This window comes from Octopus sinensis, unplaced genomic scaffold (genome assembly GCF_006345805.1).
Source record: "Octopus sinensis unplaced genomic scaffold, ASM634580v1 Contig08735, whole genome shotgun sequence".
NCBI lineage: Eukaryota > Metazoa > Mollusca > Cephalopoda > Octopoda > Octopodidae > Octopus > Octopus sinensis.
Genome location: NW_021831284.1, coordinates 689,877 through 703,895, shown reverse-complemented (window position 1 = coordinate 703,895; position 14,019 = coordinate 689,877). Strand labels below are relative to the sequence as shown.

Below are 14,019 nucleotides of genomic sequence, written 5' to 3'. Positions count from 1 at the left end.
TGTATCGTAATTTTGTTAATAATATATAACATTTTGTCACCTCAGGTGTTAAAAGTTCCTTTAAAACATTTAATGACTTCTTAGTCTAGGTCTTAAAAATTGAGATTAAACTTGGCTGTAAAAATTAAACTTCAACTCTCTTAAATGTTAATGTTGAACTCTATAGTTTTATTAAACCTATTTTGATGGTTTTAAATATTTTGAATATATGTCTACTACAGACATCAACCTAGAAAAATGATCATTTTGACTCTAAAATTCACAATAATAACTAATAAACTTCAAACCTTTCATTAGGTAAATCCGCGATAATATGACTCGAATCGTCATACTGTTTTAGTGCCACAGCAAACTTGCATATATTGCACTCACTTACGACTTGACGAATGTTTTTTTTGCTTGATTACAAAAAATCTTTCTGCAAAGTATTATGACCACAGTGATTTGTTTCGTGGATTTTTTGAGCAATGATTTTCATTTCTTCTTTGCATGTTAAAGCTATAACAAACTTCTGAAGTCGTATTAGTATTTCCAGATATAGCTTTTTGTCAATAAGAATGAAATTTTCAGCTTTCTCTTTTAGTCGGAATTTTTTAACTTCTTGACCTTCAAAAACAGATTTCAGTAGATTTTACTCTGCATCATCTTTAACGAACATCTTCATTTAGGCCATTAGGCTAACATAATTGTTTGAAGAAGAAAAAAATATTTTTTAAATAGAGGCTGTTAGTAGAAAGCAGATAAAGACCTTCGGCATTCCTGCCTTTTCAGTCCCGCACAAACGCTCACCTCTTAACTACAAGCTAAGATTATCTTCTCTAGGACCTCAGGGAGGCCTTTGAGGGACAATTCCTGGGCGTTAAAAGCTCCCTTCGCCATCCTAAGCCATGAGCTAGCCGGATGGCTCGTATTCTGACTTTCTTACTTCTCCCTGTCCTCACAGAAGTAGAAGGGAGCATTCACCTTAGAAGGGGCCATTCTATTATTTGAAAGAATTTTACTGCATACAATACACCTTGGTAGTGACTATGTACAATCTCCATTTTATGTAAATCCAAAGTTCAAATATTTTTAGTATAAATTGTTTTTTGCGAAGATTTACAATCTAAACTACCAAAAATTGCTCCTACCTATTTATTTGTGACAATATAGTTATCCTCGTCTTGATACTCTCCACTATGGAGTCTATTAATTCTTGGAAACATTAATTCTGCTGTCGTTACGTAGACTAAAGTACCGATATCAGTTGATTTCACCGAGAGTCTCAGAGCATGGGAAAGATACCACATTAAAGGGTGATTTTTCAGAATTCATTTCTAAATTCAAAAAAAATCTATTAACAACCTCCATCATTTTGACTAGCACATCTTTGAGAGTAACTATTTTCACGTTGTCAATAAAAAAGAGATAATTCGTGAAGTATGTAAACATATTGAAATCTTCCGGGCTAATTTGAAGTTTGGAAAACATGGACTTATCAATTATTTATTAGAAAAATGCTGAGATGATTTTTAACTACTTTTTAAATTGTTTTGAGTGAATTTTTTGTCAGATCCATCAATATATTCAACGCATATTTTGACTTAATTACTCGATATTAAAATAATTATAAGACTAATTTATTGAGTGGACAGACATGCTAATTTTTCGGCACCAAAATAAATTATCGCATATTATTAATACAAATTAAAAAAGAAAATTAAGTTAAAGAATTAAGAAAGTTATTTTCCAAGTCAAAATCAAAATACCAATTTTTTGATCTAAAAAATCAGACAAAAGAGAAACTTATAAGCATTAAACCAATTCCAAGTCTCATTTAAAATACAAGACTAAATAATTTTCAATCAAACAAGAAAAACCTGATCGCTATAGAGAGATTCCTCCAATGATTTGTCAAACTTAAACAGCAATCTACTAATGTCCAAAACCCTAAATTCACATTTAAATACATATACGATTCATTGCATAAACTCTTCTTAAATGGAACCACATTCGGAATAGACAAACTTTTAGAAAATTATAAATCTAATAAATACCGTGTTGTAGATTTTTGTTGTAGCCTACCAAAAATTGAAATTCTATTCACCTCACTACATAAAAGTGTATTAAACAATTATTTTAATTAATATATTAAAAATACCCAATCAGAAAATATCCTCCAGGAGGGCAAGGTGTGGTTGATAGTATAATATCCACAAGAATATTTTCTGCCCGAGCGGATTGTTCATATCTTACTAAAATTATTTTATTCTTCAATGCCTTGTCTTTATCTGTTCGATTTAATAATAAAATTAAAACTATTATTTGTCATAGTGATGGGAATATAATCATTTGGAGTGGGAGAATTTTCGTCGAATATTACCACGTCAGAAACAACGTAATTTGTTTCTTCCTAAAATATAAAATGTAAAAAGACCCTAGAAATAGCTAAATATCGTTTTTTTCGTTTAAATGTGGTAGACCAGCCAATATCGGCATCTTCGCCTCCATTTGTGGTGAAAAGCTGTTTTTATATAAATCATAAATAATAACTGTAATGAAATTGTCAGGAGTTCTCAAATCATCAGAAACTACAGAGATCGCTGTTATAGGGCCATTTTGCAACATGAAACAGAGTAACAATCAAAACAAATAAATTTTAAATAAATTGATTTAATATTTTTAAAAAGTTAAATTAAATTTTAAAAGTCTCAATATATATCAGATCAGCGTGAATGAATCAGCATATAAATCTGAGCACAGATTTTCATCAAGTATAAGAGACATACAAACTTAATTTAAATATATACATTAACAACCAAAAACGCCTATAAAAACCTTTAAACATACTAAAAAAAGCGCCATAAGCGACATTTCTAAGCATAAGAACAACTAAGACCAAAACTAGAAAACGTGTTAAAAAGTGTATTATTTATAATTTACTAAATTAAATTAATAAGAAAATACAAATTTCTAATAATATTTTTTTTAATTTACGGAATATCTCAGAGTATTCTATAGGAAGGAAAAATGTATTTTGTAGAGAAATAAAATAAAGAGTGTACTGTAGCTATAAAATAACACTTTTTTGATAGCCAACAAAAACAAATCAATTCCGAAAGTATTCTCCATTACGTGAGCATCACAAAATTAATGAAAATAAAATTTCTAAATAGAGATATTTAAAAATATATTAATTAAGAAATTAGTTAATTTCTGCTTAAATACAAATTTAAAGATACGTAAATTTCATTTTAAGATGAAGAGCTTTCGTATTTTATTTTTTATATGTTTTGTTTTAAATGCAATTTTAGAAATTTCAAGCCTAAATCTAAAAACAAAAACTGAAATAATTGATTCAGAATGCTGGAAATATACGGCTACGACATTAAACGATTATCAACGATATTTACTTGTTTATACTGGTCTTATTGAAAATGAATGGGCAAAATATAAATTTCAAGAAAAAACAGTTTTTATTGGGAATGACAGTACACTTGTCGGAGCATGTGGATCCGGAAATTATCTTATCAAGACAAATAAAAGTCCTATTGAGATTGTGAAAGCATATTCTCACGATGAAGATGGAATGGTTTATGGCAAACTTAAGACTGAGGTACAATTAAAATGTGAAAGTTATAATCCTCCAACAAATCTGCCTTAGTCGAAAATTTTTATTAAATTTATAAAACTATCGCTAACAATTTAATTTTTTATATTTAATAATAAGGAAAATCTTTTCACTCGTAACACTGGAACGTATTAAGGACCCTGTTAATGAATATCTGTCGGCTAGCCAAAGTGGATTCAGGCCTGGGCGATCAACTGCAGATGTAGTATGGGGACATAGATGGATCTGTGCCATATCTCAGAAATTTAAAATGGCGACCACAATATTGGGCATTGATATGAGCAGGGCATTTGATACAATCCGCAGAGACAAGCTAATGGAGATCCTCAAAACCATTCTTGACAATGACTCGATCAGAATGGTTCGAGCACTACTTATAGACACCGAGTTAACGGTGAAGATCGGACCCGTACAATCAAGATCTTTCAAAACAAGCATTGGAACGCCCCAAGGTGATTCAATATCACCTGTACTATTCATTGTCTATCTTGAAGCGGCACTAAGAGATCTGAGAAAACTAGTGAAGACTACTTCAATAACTGAAGTGATATATGCCGACGATGTAGACTTTTTGTCTCATGATAAGTCGACACTCGAAGAACTGCTGAACATTGCTCCTCATGCACTGGAAAAATGGTTCTTAAAAGTGAACATAGAAAAAACCGAATATGTAACAATCAACCGGGAGGCAAATAGAACAGACGAAAAATGGCGAAACTCGAAAAAAGTTGGAACTCTTTTAGGAGATAGTGAAGACATTATGAGGAGAAAGATGCTATCGACTGTTGCACTTAACAAACTGCGGACCACTTGGCTACGAAACCGCGAGGTTGGAACGGCCTTACGTGCCAAATTATACAATGCTTTTATTAAACCCATACTTTTGTACAACGGAGGAACATGGGGAATATCTGAGTCTGAATCAAAATCTCTTGATGCATTCCATAGAAGACAGTTAAGAATTCTTATTGGCATCAACTGGCCAAAGAAAATCAAGAACTCCACCCTATACAATATCTGCAACAGCAGACCCGTCAGTGTGGACATTACCGAAGCACGTTGGCGCCTATTGGGCCACATTCTAAGACTCGACCAGGATGTCTATGCTAACTGGGCAATGGAATCATATTACGCAAAGGACGAAAGATCTGCGTCCCGAGGACGCCCACGAAATACATTACCTATTGTAATCTCAAAAGAACTACAACGCGTTAAAAGACAACTGAAAAATGGAGACGACCTAGATACTCTCAGGAGTATAGCATACAACCGCACATCATGGAAAATTATGACCGAAAAGATAGTCTCATATGTGGCACATGTGGGAACTTAATTAGTTTAAATTACATTATGTTCCTATGACAGTGCTAATAATAATAATAATATTTAATAATTTAAATTAAATATTTAAAAATTCATTTTATATTATGTCGCGAGCGCAGCGAGCGACCGAGCGCAGCGAGCGACCACTCAATTTCTAGATCCGATCAATCAAAAAATCTATAAATTGACAAATACCCAAGCTTGTATTTGGGATTAAATATATTCGATAACAAAAATTAAAATCGATGCCAAAGCAGAATGAGCTTTAAAACCGATTTCATAAATAAAAATAATATTTTAACATTTATAATTGATATTTTAGAATAATGAGAAAAAATCTAAATGCTTCATAATTTATAAAAATGTCAAAACAAGAATCTTCTGAAGGAGCAAGCCTGTCTGCACAGTTCATTTTTGATTAGAAGACCTAATTTTAGAGATTAAAACGAAAAAATAGCAATGAGATCTGTCAAATTATTACCCCCTCACAACCTAAACCAAATTAGCGTTCAGTATTCATTGATTTTACTTTTTCTATTAGGTCTACTTATAATTATTTTATGGGATTCAATGGAAAACTTAAGTTATTTCAATTTTAATTTTAAATCATGTTAAAATTTTAAATAATTAATAAATATATTTGTTGATGATAGGCTTGTTAGGTGTCAAAGTCGCGTCTAGCGCTCGGTCGCGCGCTGCGCTCGCGACATAGCTACAAATATTTTTAGTTTAAATAAACCAAACCTTACATTAAATAATAAAAATATTAATTAAAACAAATTAAGAAATCCAAAATAGTCATAAATTCTTGCAAATAGAAGGAATAAGTGTCTTTTCCCAACAGACGTATTGTCGATTAAAAATAAACGATATTAACGCAATTTGAGCAACTGCCAATGCAATTATAAATAAATAATTTGCTCGATAAGGCTGAAACATAAATCCGTAAAATTCCCGAAAATTTCCAAATGAAGGCAAAGTTGGCAAAATATGTTTCCGAAGAGCAAAAAATCCAGTAATATGTGACATGATAAGAGGATAAGCAATTCCAAATCCAAATTGAGAAATACTGACTTTTAATAATCCACAGGATTTGCACGAAAGACGACCGATTAATTGTTTTTTGGTATTTTCGGTGTAAAATACATATGCAATAGTAGCTGGAATTAATGAGGAACTGAGATAACTAATCATAAATGTATATCGTCTTTCAATTCTATTTAAAACCTCTCAAATCTGTGATTATACCTGAAAAATCTTTTGATATAATCAGTCAAATATAGCCCGGATAAACCAGCCATTCCTGCAGCCATGTAATTCCCTATTTTAAAAGGCCATCTATTTATATTATAAGAAAAATTACATTTCCGAAAATATTTGTTTGTTTGAAATATATTTTTGTTGAATTTTATAAATTTCTTCGTCAGAATATCTTACGGCATTAGTCGGTATAGGACCACCAGAAGGAGCAACTATAAGAGCACACATTTTAAATAACAAAAATTTAAAAATTATTTTTATTCCAAGAAGTATTATAATACTAATAAAGATAATTAAAATGAAAATCTTTAAATTCTTATCACTGTCAATACAATAAGTGCTGTAGAGCATAATTGTTATTTTCTAATTTCAAACATTAAATGTTACAGTGCATTTAAAATCTACGTTATTTTATTTTAAATTAATAATAAAGATGAAGTCTGAGTATTTCTTAGAACGAGTTGAATTTTTAATCAATGCCTGAGTTAAACTTAGTTAACGAAAATAAAAATTTTTAATTTTTAATCCAAGAAAGCTTAAAAAAAATTTAGTTTATCTCCTAGTTATTTCGTCATAAAGTATAATTTTATTCATTTAAAATCAAACGACTATAACAATTTCCTAAAAATTCGAAAACTATGTTAGTAAAGTGAATTAGAATTATATTAATTAGTGAAAGATTTTCGACTATTTATTAGCTTTTGTGTGTTTTGAAAACATTCCAGCCACCTAAAAAATAATCAAAATGACTAACCGTTATTAGACAAATCGTAATAGTTCCTAAAATCAAATAAATTTTATATTGTTTCGATTGAGATTCTATTTTTTTATTGCATCCCTAAAGCTTAGTACTAGAACATGTAACAACTTGATATGAATTGATAATAGTACAAGGAGCATTTAAACAGCAACTATTTGGCAAATTTCCATTAAAATCTGATGCAGATGAAGAACCACAGCATTTAAGCATATATTGATAGGAGTCAACCATATTCTTATTTTTTGGATATGTTTTTACTGCTGTTAGAAATTGATTTTTTAATGCATTTAAAAACTAAGAATAATGTGTAAAATAATAACTGTCTTTTCTTCAGCGCAATATGCGACGGTTGTTCCAAATATCATGAGGAAAATGATAAAAAGTGATGATATGAACTATTTTAATATATTCAATTATTACCAAAAGTCTAGCAAGAAATCCTTTCTTTTTGACTGAATATATGATTCCGGAAATTAATCCAACGATTGATATAAGACCAATAGTTAATGCAACAAATTTTACAGTTCTTAAATAATGATTATTAAATGTTTGATATATATTGGAAATTCCAATATACAAGCTTACAACAGAAATTACCTAATTTGTTATTGAAACTCAACTACCCCCAAAAGAAGCAGATTAATGCTTATTAATATAGTTTTAATAACAGCCTTGAACATCTTGCTAATAAAAATTCACGATTAAAAAAATTTTATATTCAATTAAAAAATTAATACACCAAAATGATCAAATATTCTTCGAAGCGATAAACCGCAACTAAAATTTTTCACACTTCATAAACTTGATGGCCATCCAAAAATTAACATTAGATGAACAAAAATTAAAAAATTATTTTTATTCTAAGAAATATGATAAAGAATTTATGAAATTATCCATTAGAATTTATGGAATTACTAAGTTGTAAATCATCCGCAAAAATGCTACCTTTGTAGATATTAAAGCATCATTCATAGACCACCTAAAAATTGATTTCTCTGAGAGTATTTTTAAACTTCATTACCTCCATTCATTTAACCAATTTCTTTTCAAGCTTTGGGAACTTAAGTTTATGCGTAATTTCTCAATTAAATTGCTTTAAATTTAATTGCCCAAAAAACCCAAAATCTCAAAGAACAAGAAAGAATTGTTTACGGAGGGATAAAAACAAAAGGCTAAAGTGTATCATTCAGTGCTAACCCAAATATAGTAATCAAGCATAAATTTTTTTCTTAAGACGATCCAGATCATAGTACAATAAATCCTTTTGCATTCGGCGACTGACCTCACTTGGGAGCGTCGACATTTTGGATAAAGGAGACCCATTAATGATAGGCTTTCCAGTCATTTTAAAAGCTTGTTTCTCATGCGGGTTTCATTTGAAATCGGCATTCTTTTGACAGTTTTCCGTACTGAGACTCCTTCACTGTGCTCACATTCTGTGACACACAAATCGGATTTGTTTGCAGTCCAAATCGAGAGTCATTGATCAGTTCCATTTTCCTCCCTCGAACTTAACGAGCTTTCGAAATACTCATTTGCCTGCCATTTTTGGTGCTCACCTGTTATCCCGATTAACTTCCGTTCCGGTTCGACATTTTTCCGATTCATGTATACCCCCTCACATAAGAAGCAGATTACACTCGACAGGATTTTTGCCAGATAACAATCTCTAGCCCAGTACAAGATTTTCCGACAATGAACTCGGCATTGATAGGAATGACCATCTAAATCGAATGTCCACAAATTCTTCGGGGCTGTGTTTGGTCCCAATCGTTCTGAAAATTGAAAGTTCTCCTCCTTGTTAAATAATAGCTCATATGACCCATTGGGTTACCGGGAGATCCGTGCTTTGCTAGCAGTTTGTGATCCACAGATGACTTTCATCGACGTTTTGCATGTAATCAACAAAACTCAAATGCTTTTGTCACTTGAACTCGTATCCTCTATAGCTTAAATATAAAAACATTAACTTCATGCTACAGTAGACATAAAATGCGCAGTTTTAAAAGAAGGTTAAAATTTTTAGAATCTTTTAAAATACAGTTCATCTTAAGTAAAAGATTATTATTGTTATTCTTGATATTGTATTTTGGAATATGCTTGAGAATCTTGCACCTAATCGCTGCCACAAAATTTTGTTCTTTAACAATTTCATTTTTTTCTTTAAAGTAAGCCGATTATAGAATCGACGAGAGAAACTGGGAGACATGTGTTAACTAAATTTTTATTTTTTTAATTTGTATTAAAAAATAAAATTCAAAATTGTCGTCAATTTTCGCGAGTCAATCATTAATGAAAAATTTGCCGTGACCATAAATTAAAGAGTTAAGTTTCTAAAACAGATTCCTTGATTAATTTGTGAGTTACTTGTTTCAATTTAGTTGCAATAATACATTTTATTCTGATCTTGTTGAAAATTATTGAAGAATCGATGAAGGGGAAATGGAGCAACTTTTAGCCTAACCTAAAACGAAATAACAAAATTCAAACGTATACCCCAACAGCATAAATTGAGTATGGTTGGTTTAAATAATTAAATATTTTGTTGTGTACATTTTTGATTTCAATAAAATTAAAGAATGCAATTATTCAGCGTGTATTTTATTCAGAATGTAATACAACATAATTAAGAAAATTAATTTTAAACTTATTTTTAAACACAAAATCAAAATACCAAATCCTGATGATATATAATACTTCCATTAATTACTTCCTCAGTTTTTTAATACAGTTCCTACATTCAATAGCAACTCATAGTCTAAAAATAACTAAATGAGAATTTTTAATAATGAATGCAAAAAGATACCTAATTATACTAAATTGTGTGTCAAAAGACTCGTTTGTTTAAAATTAGCAGAAAACTCAAATTATAAAATGTCGTCTTTTATAGAAAAATTTAATGCGCAATTTTAAGATTTAAATTACCAGATGTGAGCGGATTTCCACATGTCTTCTATAGGAAATTCTTTGAAGAGTGGAATTTCTCTAAATTCATTTAATTCCTTGAATAAAAACCCATCAGTAATTTAAATATGACTTTATGTTACTCTATTAGACATTTAACTCAACAATAAACCATGGTTTTTCACATATTGAGCAAAGGCATACAAATATTCGGGTTCGTGAATGATTTTAAATTATAATTTATTAGAAGGAATTTTCATTCAAAATTCCACTTGGCCTTATAATTGACGAAATTTCACCAATTTTGATTAAAAAAGTATTGGCTCGGATAAAATTAAATAATAGAAATCTGCGTTTGATAAACTCTACAACAACTTAATGGCTTTTAAACAACTTATTGGGAACAAAATCGAAACGTATAATATAATCTAATGATTCAAAAATGTTTAGATTGGTCCAGGAATTTTCAGAGGCTAACGGATTCGAACTATTATTACAAACTCTCGTTTTTCTAATTGGTCAATTGTATCTATAAATGCTTAAATAAAATTAGAAAAGCTTCTCAAACAAACAAATCACAAAAGTATCTACTGGAAAAAAATATTAATATTCTGAACAGCAATTTAAATTCAAAAAATCAAAAAATCGTTGATTGCATATGCATTCTCGTAGATTCACTAGAAGAAATATTTAATAAAACTGTAATTTTTAAATAGATTTTTAAATTAATAGTCAAATGTGTTGGAAATCTTAGATGTGCCAAATTTAATTGAAAATTTTATTAAGTTTACGATGGTAGGAAACATAAGGTTTATATGATTATTCTTTAAAGTTCTAGGATAACAGCATCTATGGTACAAATATTGACAACACTTTGCAAAAAACAGAAAGCAACAAATTTTGTAACATCAACAATCATTAAATTATACGAAGTTAAAAATAAGTAATTTAAATATATAGGCTGATTTGGATTCATTTCGATTTGATGTGATATGTCACGTTTTAAAACATGGTGAAATTGATCATATTGTATGTGATGTTAAAAATAAAGTCAATTTAGAAAAAATTGATCAAATTTGCAGATTTAATATTGAACGAGCAGGCTTTATTTTCTACTAGAATCAAAATTCAATATTATACAAGGATAAATGAATTTGAAAAACAAATAAACGTATAAAAGCTGTTTCTAAAAATAATTTAGAGTATGGCTGCTCTATCAGGGAGCAGTCTCAGGACATATGTCATTAAATATAATAAAAGAAGGGAATACATTGCGAAAAACCAAGTGAAAGTCAGTAATCTAAAAGAACAAATATCTAACATGGACAGAGAATATTTGAAAGTAAATACATATGAATTTTATTTTATTTTAGTGTTTAATAGTAATTGACGAATTTAAAGGTTATAATTGATTTAACTTTGTTTAGATCAAATTTTAAATAAACATTTAAAACAGCCCAAAATATTACCTTCAAATCAAAATTTACAAAACACAACGATGAAATCAAAACATTTTCAGTCTGGAACTCTCCGCAGATCACATCAAGTAGAACAACGTCAACAAGAGCAAAGACCTGCTTTTGGTATTGAACGCTTAAAATATAATAATTTAGCATCAAATGCTGAAAAAATGTCGAATGTTATCTTCAGTAAAAAAATACCTCCCCCCGCCCCGTCCTCAGAAAAAAGTTCACGTGCTAGTGATTATATTAATACTTTATCTACATGCTCATCAAAATCAATGATGAAATCAATCGTTTCTTTTGACTCAAAGAACGACGCCTTTGTTCCACCTCCCCCACCCCCCTTTGTTGTAAAGGCGCCAGATTCTTCCAAAGCGCCAGATTCTCCTGTTCCACCTCCTCCCCCGCCACTTCAAACAAAACTTCCAAATTCTTCTAACGAAAATGGAACCATACCTATTCCTCCACCTCCTCCAAAAATGAGTTGTGTCCCTGGAGTCCCTTTGCCACCAGATCCATTAAAAACAATTCCAACTCCTAAAGAAATAATAATTAATGATAAAGTACCTAAACCATCAAAATCAATGAAACCATTTCATTGGGATGATATCACTAATGAAGAGAATGTTGTTACAATATTTGGGAAAATCGACGAAAGTTCATTTTATAAAGTATATTTTGGATTGTAAATTACTTCTTTGTAGAAAATAGATTTGAATCGCCTTACCGATTTGTTTTATGCTCAAGATGCTAGTGAAATCAAGACAGAATTAAAGAAGGATACAAATATCGTAAAAAGTACTATACTTCCGAAAGATAGACTTCGGAACATTGGTTAATAAATTCCTATCTATTTTTAAAGAAATTGCAAAAAGGACTCTTTCGAATCAGTTGGAGGAAGACTTTAAAGCGATTAATAAGTTTTTTCTTATTATTTTAATTAAAGTTTTGATTGGAATTACATCAAAATGGACCACCTTGAAGTCATACCCCAACTTATACCAACTGATGAAGAGGTTAGATTCTGTTTTTATTTTAAGAAATCTTTATTTGAATCCTATATCGAGAATCCTTCTACTATTTCTAAACTTTCTGACCAGGAAAAGTTTTTTATTAAGGTTTTTTTAATTTATGTAATAAAATATTTTCTAGTTTGTTCAAGTAAACAATTTGGAGATAAAAATAAAATCTATACTTTTTATGTCTAGTTTTGAAGATAGTTCTAAAACTTTATTAAAAGTAAAATAACATAATTATATCTTTTTAGAGCATCTCCAACATGAAAAAGAATATAAATCAAATCGGAAAATCACATAATTTAGCAGAAATTATGAAAGTAATAATTTTTAATTCAATTCAGATTATACTATGTATTGGAAATTTCATGAATTTCGGAAAAAAGTCATTTCAATCTGGATTTCGTATGAAATCTTTGGACAAGGTTGTAATTAATATATTTTAAATTTAGTTGTACACAATAAAGTCTTTCGATCGTCAAGATTCTCTTTTGGACTATTTAGTAAAAATTGTTCACAAATCGTTTAATCACGCATATTCTTTCTATGAAGATTTTCCAGACTTGACAGAAATCATAAATACTGGCTGTACTTATTACTATTTTACTTTAGCGTCAATTGAAGATATTTCATTTAAATTCGGAGAACTTGAAAAATCTTACAATATCATAAAAAATCAAAGTTCCATAAACCAAAAGTCGGCTTCAGATAACCTAAACAAATTCATAAAAATATACGACAATGAAATCAAATCTTTAAAAGAAAAGGTTTCCGAGCTAAATGTTTGTATTTTTTAAATGGATCCAATTTAGGAAATGTCGAAGAAACTAATTTTATATTTTGGAGAACTTCCTAATAAGACAGAGCTGATTTCCATTTTTTCGATTTTGGACAATTTCATTCGAATGTATAAGGTTATTCTAATTTATATATCAAGCATTAGATAGCAAAAGCAAAACATGAATTAAGCATTAATCGATGCCTCAAAGAGGTAGTTTATTATTTTAATTGATTTTAATAGCCTCGGAAAAATACTAAAAATCGGAAAGAAAGTGTACAGAAAAAAACTAATGATGAGAATTCTATGGATATACTTATGAAAAGTAAAATATTTTTACCATAAATTTTTATATATTATAAAATAATTATTATTTTTTGTAGATTTGAAAAGCAAAATTGAAAAAATTCAAAATACTTAGCTTAAAAAAGAGATTTTAATATTTTTACATTTTGTACTTTTTTAACTTTTTTTGATAAAATTACAAATATGTGTCATTTAAATTTTAATTGTAATTTACTAGAAGTTAACAAAGCCATCTATTCGAAATGGACCCCGCCAACATAATTGACGTTGCGTTGCCTCTCACGATAGCAACGGAGATCAACTGGAGAAGCCACCGGGTCTCACGTGTGTCGTGGCTTTTTAATGTGGCTAAGCGTCCAAGCTTCTTTAGGAAGCGAAGCGATTTCGGACAGAACACGAATCGATCTCGCAGCGCTTCATATTTTCTCTCCTTTGCCCTCATCGTTTTTTCCGCGGCATACAGTCTGTCCACTGCGCTCCCGGCAATGTTGGACGGGCAGAGAGTGTCCAAACAGGTTGCGTCCCAGACTAGGGGTTTCCCCTCTTCAAATGGGAAAATTGTGATCCCATCAGGACGTTTTCATATAACAGATATCTTG

The 14,019-nt window shown here is 30.0% G+C and overlaps 1 protein-coding gene across 1 annotated transcript; it reads left to right on the top strand.

Moving 5' to 3' along the window:
* Window positions 1-3,860: 3,860 nt before the first annotated feature.
* On the top strand, window positions 3,861-4,943 carry LOC115227926. Its single transcript, XM_029798630.1, has one exon. The coding sequence runs from the start codon at window positions 3,861-3,863 to the stop codon at window positions 4,941-4,943; it is 1,083 nt and encodes a 360-aa protein (XP_029654490.1).
* The last annotated feature ends 9,076 nt before the right edge of the window (window positions 4,944-14,019 follow it).